Genomic DNA, 22,357 nt, shown 5'->3' with positions numbered 1-22,357 from the left:
TCAGTTGTTATAAGTTGCAGAGAATCAATTCCACCCTTCCATCACCTTACTAAATTCATCTCGAGGTAAAGCTTCGGCATCTAGATAGCGTTTAGGATTATTGTTTTCCTGTGAACGTTTGTGTTTTTGGTCGCGCACTAATCTTAAGCAGAAGCTTTTTGGTTTTCATCTTGAATACCAAAATGCGAAGCGGAATTTCAGCCGTAGGTTGTTTGCAAATCCGTGATTGATGTTTTCATGAGTTTTTGATGCTTTAACGTCAAGTGTCTATTTTAAGCCAACTGGTTTGCAATTTCCGGGCCGAGGAATCTTAGCAGAAATATGTTACATAATCGTTGAAAAAATTTTGTGTACATCATGCATATTTTCGCGGTGAATGCGTTGAAATTACAAAAATAAGTTTAATGCAATTGCCGCAAAATTTTGTGAAAAATGGCAAATTTTCTGAATTTTCTAAGTTTTGAAGCCTAGTTACAGCTTACTTTTCAAAATCTTGCGTTTCAATGCGTAGATGTTACATAATTTTGGGTTTCTAGGCCTAGATCTTACAGAATTTTGTTTTTCTACGCGAGATCTTACATAACTTTGGCCTAGATCTGGCATTGCGTAGAGCACTTCTTAGCATAGATCTTGCATTGTTTGAATGCTTAGACATATGTCAGAGGGTGGCCGCCGTATTGGCCGACAGGGCGTTTAGCCGACAACCAAAAATTGAGATATTTAACCGACAATTTAAGTAAAATGAGCAATAAAATTTATTCTAAAGCTCTGATTGGCCAATTTAGAAGACTATTTCATAAGCAGACAAATATACCGCAGTTTTTTCATCAACTAGCGTAACGAAGGTCTCTCCGTGGTCAGACCGTATTTAACCGCATCTGGCCATGCCTCGCGGGCCCGGGCCATGTCTCAGCGGCCCGTGAGACTTGATATGAATCTATCACAACCCAACTACTGATTTATGGACCAATTATGGACTTTTATTACCAATTATGATAAAACTGTCGGCTAAATTTCTCATTTTTTCCTTGTCGGCTAAACGCCCTGTTGGCCAATTTTCCTAGCACCATGTCTGAGAGACTCGAAACACTGAACTCCACGATACTTGAGTTTTCTTATACGCACTTTATTCTTTTTAAAACGGACTCCAACTATATATGTCATAGCGTTTCTAAACTTAGATTTACCTAAATTTGGCATTTCTTGGCGTAGATCATACAAAATTTTGCGTTTCTTAGGGAGATCTCAGATAATTTTGCGTTGAATTAAAGCAAAATAAAGTAATTCCAACGCTAATTTCAATGCAGTTTTACGTAAGATCTACACATCGAAACCCAATATTAGATAAGATCTGCGCTTAGAAGTGCAAAATTATATACAATCAACGCTAATTTCAAAGCAAAATTATATAAGATCTACGTTTAGATCTTACAAAATGTTTTCTTTTTCAACATAACAAGAATATTTTCTTTTCAACGCCTCAAGCATAGATGGGACCCAAAATCAACGCAATCACCGCCAATTTTACACAATTTTGTGTTTAGGGTTCCCGCCTTGGTTCGGATCATTAGCAGTGGCATCAAAAACTTTTATACTTTCGTGCTCTTTTCCTCGTTTTCCGGTTTAAATATAGCGTTTGCATAAAGCTGATGGCACGAGGTACACAATGAGTAAGAATTCATTTGTTTAGATGTTTTTTGTTTTGTTTCCGTTGCATTTTCAAAAATTGGAGGTTTTTTCAAACGCTACAAAGAGTTCCAAAGAAACTTTCTTGATCACAACATATTGAACGGTCAAATTTTATATGGGGTTATTATTTTGGTTCTGTGCGTTGTTTATACATCTGTCAAAGATAACTATAACCAATTAAAAGTCATGGATTTTTTTTTCACCTCATTCAACAATACAAACCACATTTTTAACACTTTTTTAAGCTGTTTTTAACGTTGACACCTCGACCCGGACAACAACAGATTCTCACAGGGTGTCTCTTGATAAAGTTTTAGCTGAGCAAATTGACAAAGAGCCCATTCGATTTGATATGCAGGTCAACGTAATGTGCTTGCATGTGATGACCTAAAATTTGGTACATCTTTTCATTCTCTTGAATGTAGTACAGTAACCAAATGTAGTACAGTTCAAAATTGCGTTTCTCGGGGTGAAAAATGAATTTTTTTGAAAGATAAGAAAAAAATCCTAAATTTTCAGAAATTTAGTGGAAAATTTTGCTAAAACTGGTGGTTCGAACGATTCGCCAATTTTCCAGTATCTGTAAACGTGGAAACATTTAGACTGTCTTTGGCAATTTTATCACATTTTAGAAAAAATTATACAAAAAAATTAGCAAAAATTACGGAAAATGTGAACAAAATAAAGGAAACGTCCCCAATTCTTTAAACGTTTGTAACTCCTCGGGAACAAATGATACTGAAAAAATCTTTTTATTTGAAAAACCTACGCTTGACAAGCTTGAAAAAACCAAGTTGAGCATCCAGTTGCTCACCCACTAGAGTAGGTCAAAGCAATAATAATAATAATACTAAAAAATAATACAAAATATTAATGAATTTATCAAAAATGAAAATAAAAATATTTGTTTTTTGCCAAATTTTGCTTTACCTACCACTGTAAGTCCATTGATCGGGCGACAAACTAGTTTTAATTTTAAATCAAGAGTTGGCCAACCTACCGAAAAGCTCTGATTTATATTTTACATTCTGTGTTGTCGAAATTAAAAGTAAAATTGCAAAGGAAAATTTTTAAAAGTAATCCTGAAAGAAGTACTGAAGTCAATGTAAATCCTCGAGAAAACTTATCAGGTTTTAGACGTAAGAATTCGAATTTTTTCCATGAGAATTCGATCACATCTCTTGCGGTAAATATTTTGTCTGCAAAAGTGACTAATGTTTCACGAATTTCCTTTTCACTGTATGAATATGGTGACATACAACCATGTTTTTGTTTTCCTTGGAGAAAAAAAGCCAAGCAGCTCATGGTTAAGAACGATTAAGACATTGAAATGTATTTTAGCAGTATATCTACCGCTTTATACGTAACAAGGCGGCTCAGCAATGTGCGATGGCACACAAGGTTCCGAATCCGCCCATCCACAATTTTGGCATAATTGTCTACCAAATGAAGAACAGATAGAAAACCCAAAAATTATTTTTTGGGAGTTCCAAAAAACCCAAAAAAGGCCGTGTTTTTCAAAAAAATTCTGAAAGAACGATAAGATAGCCTCCAAAGCAAAAAACTCCAAAGCAAAAAACTCAATATTTTAGGCATTAAATTGCTGTGATATGCCAATATTAAGAAACCGAGTCAAGACGAACAGCAAAATCAAACAACAACAACAACAACAAACATTAATTACATCAAAAACTTTTTGTCCGTTTTAAAAACCAAAATTTAATAACAAAGTCAACATACCGTCAGATGGACAAAAAAACTAAACAAAATAACTTATAAATTACCAGAAAATATATGGACCAGTCCAAAAAAAGGTTTGGTAACAATCAGACAAAAAAGAACCAAAAGAGTAAAGTTAAAGAATTCGCTTATTTTTTTAAAAAGAAATAACTTCAAACTAATTAAAACCATAAGAAATCAAGTAAAATATGCCAAACGTTTACGATTACCAATGCTTCTATGGAAGGGCATTAGGACCTGTCCTTATTCATTTCTTTAAGCGGCTAAGAAGAACAATAAAAAACAACAAACAAAAATTCAATTGAAACTTGCCAGAAAGCGCTGTCAAAACCGTAAGGCCATATTTCGGCCACCAAAAACTATTCGTTTGCGTCCTCTTCAAACACCGATAATGTAGTATTTTGCCTTTTATTAGTGAGACTAGGTAACAAGTAGACAAAAAAGAGAAAGGGGCAAAGTATGTAATAATTTTGATTTTTTTTCGAAACAAAATTATATCCAAAAGTTAAGAAAAACATTAATTACAAAATTAAATATTTAAACAGGGTCGTTTATTCATCCAAGGAATTTCTTTGAGATCGGCAATTATCCAGAAAAATTTTTGTATCTTCAAAAAGAACGTCAAACATGACAAAAATCAAATTAATTTACTTTCTTTGTGAAAAACCGGTGTCGAAGTCAGTAAGGTTATAACGCATTCTTTAAGAAAAGAGGTTTTGAGATATCAATCCCATTTGATACCTACCCTTGACAACCATAATGTCATAATTGACTTGTAATTAACGAGATTAGGTACCAAAAAAAATAAAAAGAACAAACTTGCGAAGATAAAAAGTTTATGATTTTTAGTTTTGGAAAGCGATTATTTTCAAAGTCATGAGAGCCATCAGCTATCTACTAATATCAGAATATCAACTCGTCTATTTTTTCTTGAAGAGCCAGTGAAACCCATCACTACAGGAAATTTCATGCGATCGAAACGACAAAGTAAAAAATAACAGTCAAAGACAAAATTAAAAAATTTAATTAATTTCTTGAAGAGGCAGTTAAAACGGTAATCTACATCTTTAAAGAATTTGAAATGCTCAATTGTTTTTCATTTTGAACGCTAATAATGTGATATGTGAACTGTCAGTATTGTTATAATGTGACTAGAAACCGTGAAAAACTGGCGAATTTCTAAAAACCAAAAAAAAAGTGAAATCTAGTAGTATCAAAGCCAGAAAACAATAAGTTCAGGCAACAAAAAAGCAATAGAGACTAAATTTGAAATCAGTAGAACGAAGAAGCATTCATTCTTTGCTGACACTCAGCTGCAAGTTGATTAAATTAAGAAAAAAAATTGAGGAAAAGTTCATTAGGCCATTTTTTATTTAAAAATCAATTATTTTTCAAAGTCGAAACGATCATAAATTTTCGAGTAAAAAACTGAGTGCATTAGCTTGGAGCTGTTTAGGAAGCCAATTGGACCTATCACTCCTGAGCTTTCATTTGATATGTTCTGTTCTTTATTATTAAAAAAGGTCTTTTTTCAAAAAAAAGGACAGACTGATCGCAATCCGAATCCTTTTTGGATTGTAACGTTCCAAGATTGGCCCAAAACTAGCCCTGCTAATGCTTAATGTCCGTTAGGAACTATTGATTTTTCGAATATTGTAGATATAGATAAATTGTTAGTTAAAAACAAAATTCTGCTTTTTTGATAACAAACGAGTAAAGCTAGCAAAAAACGGCAAAGCTTTAAATACAGAGTACTCTCATCGGAAGTTGAAGTAAAAACAGCCCCCTTCTGAGTCTAAAAGGACTTTTTTAGTGTTGTTTGGGGGTGTATTGCTGGCAAACTTTATCAAAGTGGACTAAAGTAGCTTATTTCGTGCTGTTTTTGATGAAAAAGGCTGAATTTTGAAATATTTATCCAGAGTTTTTGACCAAAAAATTAAATCAGAATAATCAACAAGGCAAGTTTGTCCTTAAAAATAATATCAACGACGCTATTTTTTTAAAAATTTCAACAAATTTTAGCAAATTTGACGAAAAATTAGGCGAAACTTTCGGAAAATGTGAATAAAACAACGTGAATTCACTCTACTTTTTCAGAAGTTTAAACTTCGATAACTCCCTGTAGAAAACGAAATTTAAAAAAATCTTTAAAAAATCTCTAAAAAAACCCGTTTGATTATATAGTTCCTCCCCCCTCAAGAGGGGTCGGAACAATTATCATTTCGTTAACTCTATGGAAAATATAACGCACGTCCACATTCCATTAGCGAGGCTTGTTTTCCTTGTTTTGTTTAAAAATTACATACATGGTATACAAATATGGCGACAGTTTGCATGTTTAATCTAGTGTATAAGCAAATAACAGATATTTATTACAGTAGAATTAGCTTTTCTATATGAAGGCTCAAATATGATATCATGGCTCGAAAAAATGTCTATCGCTTTACTGAGATTAGCTGAGTATTATTTTGCATTGGATACCAAATCTGCATTCGAATGTTTTTAAAAATACAACCTTCTTTTAAGCTTACACATATTTTCGAGTTTACATTTTTGTTTGTAAACTACGTCTATTTTTTTACTGTCTATTACTGTCTATTGTCTATTACTACTACTGTAATACGTGAGAATTAATAACAGAAATTAACAGAAATCGAACGCAGAAAAGTGTCAGCAACAATTGGTTAGTTCCTTAATCGTTGGCCTGGGCAAAGCATGGCAGAATCAGCAGAGTCGCTTAGCGATCAGATTCAACAACTGAACTTACGCGAAGTGACCAAGGAGGAGGATAATTTGATGAGATACACCTTTTTAGCTCGCAAGACATGTGATCAACTATCTCGCGATGTGATGAAACATGTGTTAGCAGAATTTCATTCGACAGACTGGCATACTTTCATTCACGACCCAGATCCAGAGTATGCAAATTGGTTCACAAACTGCTTCAAGCGACATTGTACGCCCTTCAGTGCTACAACCCCAAGTTTAGAGGAATGTGATACGACAACTTTGTTTGAAATTTTTGACCAACAAGTTTCTGTAGGTGTAAGCTGGGATAAGGTCAAAAAATTTAAAGACAAATTTAAAATGAAAGAGATAAAAGAATTCAGGAATGAGTGTGCCCATGCAGTAAAGATGCTATCGAATGAGGAGTACGAAAGAAAATTTGACAAGTTTTATTTTATCATCAGTCAATTTGATCCCAAAATGTTTCCGAGTCTTGATGAGTGTTTAGAGTATCTGCGAACAAACAGGAATCAGACTTTTGATCATTTTTGTCGCATTAACCCTGATGAAATAACCCTGTTCGTACGTAATCTTGAATCTAATCTGTTAGAAATAGCGAAGCGATATGCAGCACTAAAAGAACAACTTGAAGATCTGGACCGTCGTATATCAGAAACCACAAAAATGGCATCAGAAACCAGCGCAAGAGTCGATAAAATTGAGCAAATTCTGGAGGAGAGAAATGAACTGAAAATGCCGAAAAGTAAAGTCCGTAGTGTCCATGAGTTAGCAGGTCGAGATGACGACCTGAAAAAGGTCAGTGATTATTTCACAAACTTTCAGTTGGTGTCAATTTGGGGTCCACCAGGCGTTGGAAAGACTTCCTTGGCTCTCGCATACGCCAAAGTGCAACAAAAAATAGACAAGGCCGACGCTAGTGAGTCGAATAAATCGGTCTATCTTTTCGTAGAAAATTTCAAAAATGTTAAAGAAGGCATGTCTGACGTTGATATCAAGCGTGAAATTGGTACACAAGTTGCTTCATTATTTCCAGGACTTTCAGCAGCTCTGTCGGAAACCAAAGACCCTTTTAATTTATTGTTGCAACACGTTGAAACTGTTGTGACTGACAGGCGACTATTTTTCATCTTCGATAACATTGACACTGTACTTGCTGCACAAGATGCCAGCACCAATGTTGTCGGAGACATTATAGAAGAACTTACTGCACGGGATGAAAACATCAGAATTTTGACAACTTCTCGTGATAAGCGACTGCAGACGGAGTACATTGACATGGAAATAGTTGAACTGAAACCCATTTCAAGCAATGACTGTCGCCAGTGGATGCAATCGGAAAACAGACGGCAAAAAATTAGCGAGGAACTGATTGATGCAATTGCCGAGTGTTGCAGTGGAATTCCTTTAATTCTGAATATTTTGCACTCGGCAGCACGAAGACGAAGGGTAACCTCGGTTGACCAATTGGAAAGCGTAAAAAGAAGCGACGATTGGAACCGACTCAAAAGGTGCCTTGAGTTGTCGTTCGAACTTTTGACGCCAGTTCAGACACAGTTAATGAAATGTGCTAGCGTCTTCAGCAATAACTTTGAGGAACATACCTTAGCTGAAATGATTTACAAGCTTCATCAAAAAGACGAGTCGGTCAGTGACGTTTTGTTGGACTGTCATGATTTGAGTTTGGTCGAATATGACGATGGGGCAGATAAATATTTCTTACACCCTTATATACAGGAACACATTTACAATACCAAAATTGTAAACATGACAGAAATGCAAAACCTCGAGGCAATGTTTGTGGCAACATACTTTGAAAAAATGCTGAAAGTTGCTGAAGATCAACTTAAGAAAGACAGTTTTGCTACTGTTCTTAGCAAAGTTGTCATTGATTGCCAAAATTTCGAAAAATTATTCAAATTGGTTTCTAGTCAAAATCATTTGCAGGTTAAATGCTTTGAAGAATTTGTTCGAGGGAAAGACAATTTCAGCCCATTTTGGTTGCTCACGTGTTTCACATTCCTAGATCTAATAGGACGATTTAAGAACAGCTTACTGAGACTGGCCCACGAATTGGAGTTGATTTTCCAAAAAACAAATATGACAGCACACGAAGTAATGTGCAAATGTTTCATGGCCCATAAATATCGGCTCATGACTGGTTTCAGCAATCTCGCACGAGCTCGATCAAAAATTAACGAAGCGTCTAACATGAGCAATTCGATGAGAGGTCCCATGAAAAAGTTTTGTCTAGGGTATACGGAATATCTTAAGGGACGTTTCAATCAGCAAACGAGAACTGGGAGCCTGGCCCAGAAATGGAGGAAAAATTTTAACTGGGAAAATATTTCTGCATACGATCATTTATCATCTGCAGCAGAACAATACTTAAATTGGGAACCCGAACCACAGTTGATTGACACTAACCGTATTGTGACTGCTCGAGATGTAGAGTTATACCGCTGCCTCGTTTTTCAATGTAGAGAGAGGCTAGACAATGCCCAAACGGAGACAGAAAAAAATGACTGCTTTCATGGCTTAGACCGTTGTGTACAGGCATTGAGTCAACTTCTAGGACCACATCAAGAAGTTGCCTATGCTGCCAAAAAACATGCTGACAATTTGAAACATTACGGGAGAAAAGTTGAGGCATCTGATAGATACGCCCAAGTTTACAAAATGTTCGAGCTCCTCGGACCCGAAATCAAAACTCAGCAGATTGTCGTACTGAAAGAATGGTCCGATTGTGACGACAACAAAGCCGATGCTCTCAAGAAGTTGCGTAAAGCTGAAGCGATTTTGATCGAGAACTCAATGCAGGATCACAGTTGGTATAGGACAGTCCAGGCACGTATCAGATCTTGTCTGGAATCACTGGAACCAGTCGAACAGTCAACCATTTAACAGCCAAAACCATTTAACCGTCAAAACGATTCAACAGTCAATAAATAGTTCACCCGCAACCGAATAAACGTCTCTTTTAATCTCTGATGGAATAAGAACGATACAATTGCAATACACTTATGAGTGATAGAGAACTCGAATTTTGTCATTAAACTGCTGAAAATCCTCAAAAACTGAAATTATGAAATCATTTTCTCTGCATTAAGTGACTAACTTAAAAAAAAAACAATCATTCCATACTTTGGGGGTTTTAACTATTTTGTCGGCCTTTTAGTGTAAACTCTTTTGTTCACAGTGGTATGGGAAGTGAATTTATTGAAAAAAATAATAGGGATTACAACAAAATCAAAGTACAATAAACGATACCCTATTGACCCCCCAATTTTATGAAGGTTTGTTTATTTTCTTTTCATAGGTAAAGCCAACATTTTTTCATAATTATAACCAAACTGTTTTCATTAATCTGAATTAATAGATGATATTGTTTTATAGGCGGAAATCAGTCAATGCAAACTATTTCTTGATATTGCAAAAATGAAGGCTGTTTGCTGTCATGAAGCTTCATAAAGGCATTTCATAAATGACATGAGAAAATTCATCTCTTCCATTTTTTCTCTTTTGAATCATATAACACAAACAATAATTTTCAACATATGTTTTTTATAAAGTCGGGGTCGTTCTCTTTTGTTGAGCCATTCTGGACGACAAAATATTTAGACTGGCCAGAATCCACGACATCATTTATTGCTGAACCAGACTTGAGGACAATGATTTAGTTCCATGGAACTAAATCAGTGTCCTCAGGTCTGGCTCAACAGTGAAGGTTTTCGTGGATTCTGTCCAGTTCTGGACCATAACATCAGGTATGAAAAGACCTTCGTTGATCAATATTTGGCATAAACATTTTGGCGTGACTTTTGTAATAGGCCTCGATTTAGTTGCAGCTAAAATTGAGACTACGTACTAAAATCACGCCAAAATGTTTATGCCAAATATTGATCAACGACGGTCTTTTCATACCTGATATTATGGTCGAAAACTTTTTCATAATACACAACATTGGCCGGATATGGTCTTTTCATAAATCAACTCCTTCTCTAAGTACTTCAGAAAATTTTTACCTTGAAACTATGCTCTAAAAAATTCACCTGCGAATAACTTCTCTTGCTGGCTCCCTCAGTCAGAGTATATATATTGTTACGTCTATCATGCCTGCACTCTATTTAAACATACATTATTCTGAACACTAATTAATTATTACTGGTACCAGATTTTCACATTAAGCAAAGGCTAATAATAATGAGCATTAGTTAGGTAAGTGAACTGTTTCTCAGTTATCAATGCAAATAGTTGATGTGAATAGAAAGGCATTTCCCATTAAAAGCCCTCATTAATTTTTTGCTCACATTATGGTACGTTTAGGGTACTTGGGGGTGCACCTATGAGTTATATGGCCTCTAAAATTTTGTGGGGTGGGGGCTATAGTGGAAGAGATTTGAATATGATGTTCCTCTGACCTTATTGTACAGCACAATTCCTTGGTTAAGAAACCATGGTCAAGATTATGCAAAAACATTTTTGGCATCTTTTCCGTTACTGCCATCCACAAAATTTTGAACCCCCACTATTATATATCAGAGCTATTTACTACTATTTAGATATGATTGTGCGAAAATTGCTCATTAACGAATTGGAACGGTGAATTTTTGAAATCTGTACATTCATAGCAAAAAGTGGTTTTTGGCTACAAAAATAAAGTGGAGTTTTTGTATAATTTGTAGAAATTTGGTGTTTGAAATACCCCGTAAAATAATTAAGACCTAGATTACTGAACAATGAAAAATTGAACAATTTAGAGCTACTGGAATAAACCAATTTTGAAATAACGTATTGAAATTATTTTTTAAATGGTAGTAAATGAAATTATTTCTATAAATTAGTTTATTGCTGACATTGTTCTACCTTAAATCAACAGTCTACTAATTGAGTTTACCGACCCCCCATTTAATTTTATCAATTTCTGTCTTCTTTTTTTCGTTAACACAATCAATTTATTCAACTCCCTCCTCATTAGGTGAGTCGCGAAGAATTAATTAGTATAAAAACTGTCCTACAAATGGATGACATAATATTTCAGCTTTAAAATATAAAAAGTATAACATTCTGCAATATTGTCACTCAAATGATTTGTCTTCTATAAATCGCCCCATTTATTGTGCGAGCTATCATTAGTATTGGGCGGTAAGATAAAAGTACCTTCATTTGAAATTAGTACTCATTTTATTAGAATGCGCCAACTTGGAACTGGAGTTATCGCCTTTGGTAATTCATACCTTTTATACAAAAGTTGGATGCTCTCAAGATGTCGAAACAAAGACTTGCTTTGACCCAGCTCATAATTGCAACATAAATTTTTCCCATTATGACAAAAATCTGTTTTCTAGTCTTTTCAAGAAGTTTGTCCTTTCGCGGGCCATTATGCGTCAACGCTGAACACAAGTAGAGTAAAGGAGCTATGCGTCTCTTGACATGCATCAAAATAATTCATCAGCGCAGCTTTTTAATACGTCTACCGGGTTTCTGTTGTAATAACATTTTGCCTCAGTGTCGGTGACACGAGTTTCAACCGAGGCAGTTTCTGGAGGGCTCCATAATCCTCTCACTAACACATCGGCTTTTAGACCTGACTTATTCTCTGCGTGCTCTCTGATGACTGGGTTTTATTGAACCACGCTATGCCAGTCGATTCCCTCAATACAGGAGACCACTTTTTCTACAAATGAGCGCGTGCTAAACATTGAACCCTTTGCCGCATCCAATCGAATTTGTTGCAATGTTCTTTTACTTTGAGCTTATAAATTCGAGCCATTTGTTAAAAAAATCGTTCTTGGACAGACAAAAATTATCTTTTTTAGAAATATAACTTTCACTAATTACCTTTTTTAAAGTTTCTTTCCATCCGCTTTTTCTTAGATTTGGTTGGCTGCTCTGAGAGTTTGAGGTAGAGCTCACATTGATTTTCTTCTAATTTAAACGTAATATTTTGCCTTGGTTTTTGGATTTGTGATTTGTTTTCATCAGCACTTAACTCAAGTGCATTCAAAATTGAATCTGATATCAAATTTGATGATTCTCGAAACATCTGGAAACATCGAAGTGATCATTGACTTTGTGGGTGGGGTTCGTCATTACCAAACCACCGTGTTGTGCTTATAAACTGAAATATTACGTATCACGTCATGCACATTACTAACATTTGAAACGCGTGGTAAAATATGCTGCTCGTTGTGTCCTCTAAGGGTTGTAACAAATCTGCACAATCTGGTCTAACACTCATAAAAAACTTCCATTTTGAAGTGATTTTGATTGATTTTTTGAAATCAGAAAAATTGAATTGAGAACAGTTGTCAACGGCTTTACACAAAATCAAAAAATTTTTCTGCTAGTTCCTAATTTTTTGTCGAATAGAGTCTTCCAAACTGTTATTGTCGGCAATAAAGACCATTACCGTTTTCCTGTTACAATTTTTAATTTTCAAATCAAATTTATCAAAACTTGCGTTGAACTTCAGCGAAGTGGTTCTGGTTGACAATCAGATAACTCTTGCCGAGTTCTCGGTTATAGCCAAACTTTGGCCCAATTTTGATAATTTTTTCAAGCCACTCCTTTAAGTTTTCAAAGTTAACGCTGGCATCAGCGTCAACTGTATGGAGACTTTTATTGGGTTTTTTTCCGGACTACGTAAAGCATTAATCAGTTCAATGGCATCAAGGCAACACCATGAAAAACGGAAACTGGGTCCCTTTGAATTGTGTTTTTCTCACTGTTTATGAAAACTTCTGTGTTGTTGTGCACTAGCTTAGACATTTTAAAACATGTTTGAACTACAGCTTCTCAATTATGCCTCTAGTAACACTCAGTTTCTCTTAAAGAATTCCGGTAACTTTCTTGCCCTCTATCATATCTAGAGGCTTGAGCACTTTAACCGAATCATTTTTTTCAAGAAACATTGTAAAGCTATTCGCATTTCCCCCTCTCACCATTTTGGCAAACAATCGAATTGTATCCTCCAGGTTAGCGTCCTGATTGCCGAATGATTTCTCTGAGGGTTGGGTCCATCGTCTCTATTATTGAAATAATGATGTGAAGTTTTCAGCTGACCAATTGTGCGCTACTAAGGTCAAAAGTTAACCGTATTGTTTCTCATTTTTCCGGTAGACAAGCGACAAAACTTGCAAATACGTTTGCAAATAGTACTCCAAATCTCTTCCCAGAAGGATTTTTTCATGGGGCAAACTATAAGTTGAATCTTTTAGTGGAAACACTTCTTCCATAAGCAGATCCTTTTCGCTGTCAGCATAACAGTTGTTATGTTGGCCCGAAGAGTTTAGGTTCAGTTCATATAGCTGTTGAGATACTCGAAGAAATCATTCGATCAGACTGTTCAAGTTGATGAAAAGCGTTCTCGATCATGCTTAAAGCCTCCTCTGTCCATTTAGGCAAAAGTTTTCAGTTTTTCTGTCAACTGTAGGTAGATTCAAGCAGAAATGCTATCAACTATTGTATCATACTTTTTATTTCAATTAATGTAATAATTGTTTAGATAGCCATTTTCCTGCCCAACTGATTTTGCCTTATAAGTTTTATTATCGTGTCCAGTTATCCATAATTCACTTTCGTTTGGAACCAAGTACTCATTATCCCATTTACTGTTGTCATCATACTTTACTAATAAAATACTTGATTGTGGAGAAACTTCATTCCAAAGAGAAACTTCATTCCAAAGTTGCATTTCGTATTCATCCACATATCGATCTTCACTTCGGCTCTTTTTTGCCGAAGTGTTCGGCTAAAAAGTGGATGGGATAAAAGGTTGGCAGACTGGTAGCGCGGGGGAGGATGGGGGTACCCACGGGGGGAGACACGCGGGGGATAATGTAAGGAACGGCATCTCCGGATTTAGTGATGCTCTTCTCGTGACATTATCATAAAAGTATCGAAATTTAAATTTGAGTTGTTTGTTATAAGCTCTTCTTCATACAGCATAACAACTCACGAGCAAAAAATAGCTAATCGAAGTTGCTTATCCTTCTAATTACATTAGGGATCGGCAATGATTCAGCTAAGAGTTTCGCCCAGATGGCCCCAAAACTCAATTAAATATTGAATTTGAGTTTTGGGGCGAACTGGTGGAAATTTTTTACAGAATCAACACCGATCATTTTAGGGACGGTGGTTAATTTAGCTGTTCATTTTGTGGAGTTGAGAATTAACAATACACATAACCAACTAGTGGCTATTGTTCTTTTGACCGGCTTGCTCTCTGCTTTTTACTAGAATGATTTGGATTCTTTTGTGGTGCTCTGAAATTAAAATACTTGCTGGCGGCTATTGATTAGACGTGTTTGGAAACGAGTCACGTATGTAGGGGAAATGGCTTGCTGCTTTATGTGACGTCAGAAGTGTTTTCTCGATTACCGCGCCGAATTTAGATGTCGCCTTTGTACTTTTTCTCGCAGTTATTAACTGTGATGGCTGCTTTTCTCTTCAATGGTTTTATTTTGTTTTCAGATGAGTTATTAATTCAAGCTTACTGCCAATTGAAGCATTTTTTATCATGGAAACAGTGGGAGATCTTACCACAGCTGACCACAGTGGAAACATTCCATACCATCTTTTTTATCCCATTTCAACCTATGACTATTTTTCCTGGCCAGTGATGACTATATCGCTTCTATTAGCTGTAGTAAACCCTTTGCGGTATGAACGATTTGGAACGAATACTCTGTTGGCGTCTAAAAAGTTGTTAAGAATGTGTTAATAAGTCACAAATTTTTTAGTAGTGACCTTGCTTATGTTACTCAAAGTTGTTTTTGGTAATCTTTCAAAATGAGCCTGAACAACAAACAATTGTACTTTTCTGTTTACATATCCGTAATTGAATCCCAGCTGAGCGAAATGAATCTTGGAGACTTTGACTACATACAGAGTTGTTTTCACAAGCACTTTTCATAAAAACGAAGGGTTTGAGTTTTAGAGTTTAAATCAACCGTTTCACTAATTCAATTGATCTGTGCTCGGTTATTTTCTGGCGCATCGCCTTCCAAATCTTTTGTTTTGCCCGTCTTTTTGTGCCTAAAAACATCAACCTTGATCTGAACGGATATTTCTGAGCATTTCCAAAATTTTTTTTTTGCATTTTCGGATTATCTCTGCATCCTATGAAAATTTCGTGTTCTTAGTGTTGATTGAAATTTTGTTTTAAATTAATTTCATGTTTATTTAAAATTGGGCCACCAAAACAAACTGCCTCCTGATTTGACGAAGAAAAGGACGGGCTGTGATTGGTGCATACTCACCAAGAGCTCTCAAAAAATTCTCTAAGTGAAGTGTATAATTCGTCGTATACCTACGTTTTCGTCGTTCTGCAATTTGCAAACTCTAATTCGAGAACATCACTGGACGTTGGAACTGCCGGAAAGATTTTGTAAATTATGCTGTTGATTGTTGTGAAAGTCTTCGTATCGTCTGTTTTGAAATTCTGGCATGGTCTGTTCAGATTAGGGTGGCATGGCTTCTCTTAGGATTTCACTATCGTCTCTGATGATGTTGTTTATGCTTCTATATGACCGTGTTTGCTAGTGATTTGAGAACGTGTGTACCCTGGTAGAATTTTTTTTTGATTTCATATAAGGATCATACATAATTTCATGCGATCTTACTTTGAAACCAATGAAATCGTATACCATTCTAGCAAGAAAACCAGGATTTATATTTTTTCCTTCCATTTACTTTTATTAAATTCTACCTTTAAAACACTAACTACACAATCTCCTGGCATCGTTTTGTGATCCGGCTAACGATCTTGAAGTAAAATATTTTTTAAACAGCGGGGTGCTAAATAAGAGAGCACACCCAAGGAGTCAAACTTAGACTGCACATAAAATCTAATACAATTAATTGCAATTTTTACTGTTTTTTAGAATTTGTGGCATTCGTCAACGCTCTCTGTGTCATTTTGGAGATGGTCTGACTTATATAAAACTTTTTCAACGCTCACCAAACAAATATTTTGCAATTTTTGGGCCTTCAAAGTTTTTGTATGCTTCTTGTATGATTTCCAGAATTTAGATGTAATATACTTAAATGTTGACGAAGAGTACATACAAATAGTATATGGCACGGTATGATTATTGAGAATCATCCCTGACCTAGTATGGAATCAAAGTGTGGAGCGTATGTGTGCTTCTCCACATGTATATGTCAATGTGTGCTGTTTGAGGTTCGCTTTTAAAAAAGCATCAGACGATCAGTGTGTGTTCATAATCCAAAAATTGGATTGTGTTGCTGATTTTTATTATTTCTGCAAAAATGGTTATCCAACTTTGATTTTTTTTAGTTAATTGAAAACCTGTTTAAACTACAACCAAGCAATAAATAGAGGAAAAGGCCACAAACATTAAAACTTGATGTTTTGATTTCTTTTTGAAGCAAAATGTGTTTGTCTTGCGAAGGAGACGTGTTCACTGGTGACTATCGTCTGCCGCCGTCTTTTTTTTCTCGAATTTTTCTGTATTAACGAACGGTTTTTTCCTTTCAAGCTAATAAATTCTAAGACATGTGTTGCAAAGTTAAAATATTTTTAAATTTTTCGAGGGTAAAGTGTAAAATTTAAACTCTTTTCTTTGATTCAGTTAAATTTTTTAATTAATGTAAAACTTTTAGTAGGATTTTGTCCAATTCTGGTGTTCTTATCCGCTTTTTTTCTTGACATCTAATTGTTTTATTTACAAATATCGAGTTGTTTTGTGTGATGAAGTTGGTTTTTTTTAATCTGTTTGAATATTAGGTAATGGTTTTGCTGACATTAGCACTACCTAGACCTCAATTTCGCTGTTAAAAAATCAGGAACAGATTAAGCTAGATACCATTATCTCATACTTTTTCAAGTGTCACACGTTTTCCAGATTCCAACGTCTACACAGATACCACTAAAATGCGAACTTGATCAGTTTTGCGGTCACATTTCACAACGTTTTGCAGGAATGTTGTTGAAAAGGGGTATAGAATGATCAATTAACAGCCCAAATTTCTTGCAAGCCTTGGGGCATGCTTCGTGGAAACTTTTAATGAAAGCCCAACTTTTTTTCGAGAGAAAAACCATTCAATTTTCAAAGAAAATCAAAGATAAGTACAAGAGATAATTGAAAAAAGGAAACAGCGAAAAATAACAAAAAAAAATTGACAATGATTTTTTTCATGTAAAAATTATTCTTTCTGTAAAAAATGAACTAATTTTTTGTTCACTCATCCTAAAACCAAAAAGGGTGATCTTGAAAGTGACACGACAGAGTCCGTCGTCGATCTCTGTGATCCACTTAATCGATAAAATTGCGTTCAAATTGAGTTAGAGTATAAGTCTGGGAGGCCTGACAATTCGGGCTTTTTGTAATTCAATTGCTTTCGGCTCACCGAAAATCTAATTTGACATTTTGTTCTTTCAGAAACTGATAGCGAACATTTTGACTGTCGAGAAAAAATGGTCATTTAGTCTTAACGGAAAAAGAGAGAGACCTCAACGGCTCAGTATCTTAAGCCACTCATACAATTTTTTAAGATGCTAATTGTTTTAATGACCTCAATACAATTACTTGGAACACTGCCGGGAAATTTCTAAAACTTGGCAACATTTCGCATCCGTTTCTACTAATTGATTGAAATTAGTTTTCACAAAAGGCGTCTTCTCTGGGTTATTTTAGTTCGCAACGTTGTTAGGCTTATTTTTTAAAAATCTGAATACTTCATCTCAGCCATTTAGATCTACAACAAAGCAGTAAACTACAGCTGAGCCGAAATAAGAAGAAAAAGCAACAGTTTTGAATGCTTTTTTGTCTTGGAAAAGACACTTGTTCACTTGTGACTAACGTCCGCCATTATTATTCTCTTCTCGAATTTTTCTGTATTAACGGACGGATTTTTCCCATCAGTCTGATAAATCCTAAGACATGTGTTGCAAGTTGAATGTTTTTCAAAACTTTTGAGGGTAAAAAGTATATCCTTTTCTTTGTGTCAACAAAATTTTTTAATTAATGTGAAACTTTTTGTTGGATTTCGTCCAATTTTGGTGTTCACAACCGCTTTTTTTGTTCTTGACATCTAGTTGTTTTTCGATTACAAATATCGACTTGTTTTGTGAGAAAAATATTGCGTGGAAAATATTATCGGCAGCCCAATTTTTCTTGAAAAAAACTATTCACTTTTCAAAGAAAATTAAAGATAGTTAAAAGAGTTAAAAATAGGAAACAAAGAAATAAAAAAAACTTAGGCAAAAACATTTTTGAGGTATATAACTGACTCTTTATTTTAAAAGAATCATGACTCGTTCCTTTTTTAAAACTACAAAGAGTAATCTTGAAAGTAACACAACAGAGGCTGCTGTTGACCTCTGTGATCCTCTTAATCAACAAAATCCCGTTACAATTGCGTTAGAGTATAAGTCTCGGAAGCCTCCGACAATGCAATTTATCAAGGTACTAATTGTGTTAATGACTACAATACATTTACTTTGAACACTGGCAGAAAATTTCTAAAATATGGCAGCATTTCGTATCAGTTTCTATTTATTGATCAAAATTACATTTCACAAAGGCTGTCTTCTCTGGGTTATTTTAGTTCGCAACATTGTTAGGCTCACTTTTTTATTCTGAAAACTTCATCCCTGCCATTTAAGTTCTTTACAATCATCTTTTACTAACGGAAAAAGTGAGAGGCCACAAGGGCAAAATATTTTGATCCGCTCCTACAGTTTATTGGAATGCTACTTGTTTTAATGTTTTCGAAAAATTTACTTGGAACAGACAGAAAGTTTTGAAAATTTGGTTACATTTTCCACCAGTTGTTGCTAATTAACCGATATTAATTTGCCCAAATGTTTTCTTCTCTAGGTTAGTTCAGTTTGAAACGTTGGTAGGCTTAATTTTGTTTCTCTCTGTGATCCTCTTAATCAACAAAATCCCGTTCAGATTGCGGTAGAGTATAAGTCTTGGAAGCCTCCGACAATTCAAGCTCTTTGCGATCCAATTGCTTTCGGCTTCCCGAAACTACAATCTGACATATAGTTCATTCAGAAATTGACAGCGAAAGTTTTGACAGTATAGGAAAAAAATGGTCATTTAGCCTTAACGGAAAAAGAGAGAGGCCTCAACGGCTGAATATATTAATCCGCTCATGCAATTTATTAAGGTGCTAATTGTGTTAATGACTACAATACTTTTACTTTGAACACTGGCAGAAAATTTCTAAAATATGGCAGCATTTCGTATCAGTTTCTACTTATTGATCAAAATTACATTTCACAAAGGCTGTCTTCTCTGGGTTATTTTAGTTTGCAACGTTGTTAGGCTTACTTTTTTATTCTGAAAACTTCATCCCTGCCATTTAAGTTCTTTACAATCATCTTTTACTAACGGAAAAAGTGAGAGGCCGCAAGGGCAAAATATTTTGATCCGCTCCTACAGGTTATTGGAATGCTACTTGTTTTAATGATTTCGAAAAATTTACTTGGAACAGACAGAAAAATTTGAAAATTTGGTTACATTTTGCACCAGTTGTTGCTAATTAACCGATATTAATTTGCCCAAATGTTTTCTTCTCTAGGTTAGTTCAGTTTGAAACGTTGGTAGGCTTAATTTTGTTTCTCTCTGTGATCCTCTTAATCAACAAAATCCCGTTCAGATTGAGGTAGAGTATAAGTCTTGGAAGCCTCCGACAATTCAAGCTCTTTGCGATCCAACTGCTTTTGGCTTCCCGAAACTACAATCTGACATATAGTTCATTCAGAAATTGACAGCGAAAGTTTTGACACCATAGGAAAAAAATGGTCATTTAGCCTTAACGGAAAAAGAGAGAGGCCTCAGCGGCTGAATATATTAATCCGCTCATGCAATTTATTAAGGTGCTAATTGTGTTAATGACTACAATACATTTACTTTGAACACTGGCAGAAAATTTCTAAAATATGGCAGCATTATGTATCAGTTTCTACTTATTGATCAAAATTACATTTCACAAAGGCTGTCTTCTCTGGGTTATTTTAGTTTGCAACGTTGTTAGGCTTACTTTTTTATTCTGAAAACTTCATCCCTGCCATTTAAGTTCTTTACAATCATCTTTTACCAACGGAAAAAGTGAGAGGCCACAAGGGCGAAAAATTTTGATCCGCGTCTACATATTATTGGAATGCTATTTGTTTTAATGATTTCAAGAAATTTACTTGGAACAGACAGAAGTTTAAAAATTTGGCTACATTTTGCACCAGTTGTTGCTAATTAACTGATATTAATTTGCCCAAATGTTTTCTTCTCTAGGTTAGTTCAGTTTGAAACGTTGGTAGGCTTAATTTTGTTTCTCTCTGTGATCCTCTTAATCAACAAAATCCCGTTCAGATTGAGGTAGAGTATAAGTCTTGGAAGCCTCCGACAATTCAAGCTCTTTGCGATCCAACTGCTTTTGGCTTCCCGAAACTACAATCTGACATATAGTTCATTCAGAAATTGACAGCGAAAGTTTTGACACCATAGGAAAAAAATGGTCATTTAGCCTTAACGGAAAAAGAGAGAGGCCTCAGCGGCTGAATATATTAATCCGCTCATGCAATTTATTAAGGTGCTAATTGTGTTAATGACTACAATACATTTACTTTGAACACTGGCAGAAAATTTCTAAAATATGGCAGCATTATGTATCAGTTTCTACTTATTGATCAAAATTACATTTCACAAAGGCTGTCTTCTCTGGGTTATTTTAGTTTGCAACGTTGTTAGGCTTACTTTTTTATTCTGAAAACTTCATCCCTGCCATTTAAGTTCTTTACAATCATCTTTTACCAACGGAAAAAGTGAGAGGCCACAAGGGCGAAAAATTTTGATCCGCGTCTACATATTATTGGAATGCTATTTGTTTTAATGATTTCAAGAAATTTACTTGGAACAGACAGAAGTTTAAAAATTTGGCTACATTTTGCACCAGTTGTTGCTAATTAACTGATATTAATTTGCCCAAATGTTTTCTTCTCTAGGTTAGTTCAGTTTGAAACGCTGTTAGGCTTAATTTTGTTTTCTCTGAAAACGTCATCCCTGCCATTTAAGTTCTTTACAATCATCTGTAATCAGACCTCAATTTTTTTTTTGAAATTTTGATAATGTCATCTCTCAACTAACTTTTCTATAGTTATGTTCTAAAAATTAGTGTTGCAGGTAGAACAAGATTATCGGATTGCAAATCACATGTTTAAGTTAGACAAACATTTTTTTGACAAACAATTTTCCCATTTTCATTATCCAGCAGGAAATCTTTTTGCTGCATCTAGCTTATTTTGAGTTGATTCCTCTCTACTCAAAATTTACGGGTGCAGTTTAGTTTGCCAATAATTGTTCGCAATAAGCATTGGCTTTTTTAAAACTGATATTATAGTCAAATATCTTGAAAATTCTCTTTCATAAAACCAAATTTTATTATTCTTAACAGTTTGAAATCTATTGAATGTTCACAAATTCGCATAAATGATTAACTTATTTGTCTGAAATATGTTGATCTGAGCACACAAATTTCTTTAATAATCAATCTATTATGAAATACCAACATGAAACTTTAAAAACCATAAAATCAGTTTCATCTGAACAGGTGATGTTAGAAGTACATTTATTTTCTGAATTTATTAACCGGTTGTTTATTCCTATCTACATTAGTGAGCGAGGAGTTTTACATCGCATTTCCATTCACTCATACAAACAATTAATTGAGTTCACCTGGATACAAAGATATTCTTGATATGAACAAAACTCATTGAAAGTATAATAGAAAAAGAATAATTGAGAAATTCATTGGTTTGTGTGTGTGTGTGTGTATGTGTGCGCGCGTGTGTGTGTGTGTGTGCGTGCATGTGTGTGTGTGTGTGTGTGGTCTGTATGTGTGTGTGTATGTGTGGCTGTGTGGGTGTATGTTTTTGTGTGCGCTAGTGTGGGTTGTGTGTTCTTGTGCGTGTGTGTGTGTGTTGTGTGTGTATATGTGTGTGCGTGTGTGTGTCTGTTTGTGTGTGCGTGCGTGTGTGTGTAAGTGTGTGTGTGTGTGTATGTGTGCGTGTGTGGTCTCTGTGTGTGTGTCTGTCTGTCTGTGTGTATGTGTGGGTGTGTGTATGTGTGGGTGTGTGTGTTCTTGCGCGTGTGTTGTATGTGTGTGTGTGCGTGTTTGTGTGTCTGTGTGTGTGTGTGTAAGTTTCTGT

The 22,357-nt window shown here is 35.1% G+C and overlaps 1 protein-coding gene across 1 annotated transcript in view; it reads left to right on the top strand.

Annotated features, from left to right (window-relative positions):
* The window catches only part of LOC142334621 (uncharacterized), a 13,610-nt gene extending 3,919 nt beyond the window's left edge, over positions 1 to 9,691 (top strand). Inside the window, exon 3 of the mRNA XM_075382807.1 lies at positions 6,245 to 9,691. Coding sequence (XP_075238922.1) covers positions 6,245 to 9,078 — 2,834 coding nt within the window. The 3' untranslated portion in view covers positions 9,079 to 9,691. The remainder of the gene's footprint in view (positions 1 to 6,244) is intronic.
* Positions 9,692 to 22,357: the final 12,666 nt, after the last annotated feature.

Source organism: Convolutriloba macropyga, chromosome 1, assembly GCF_964194025.1.
Source record: "Convolutriloba macropyga chromosome 1, txConMacr16.3, whole genome shotgun sequence".
Classification (NCBI taxonomy): domain Eukaryota; kingdom Metazoa; phylum Xenacoelomorpha; order Acoela; family Convolutidae; genus Convolutriloba; species Convolutriloba macropyga.
Note: the sequence above shows the minus strand (reverse complement) of the source record. Positions and strands in the feature narration are given on the sequence as shown.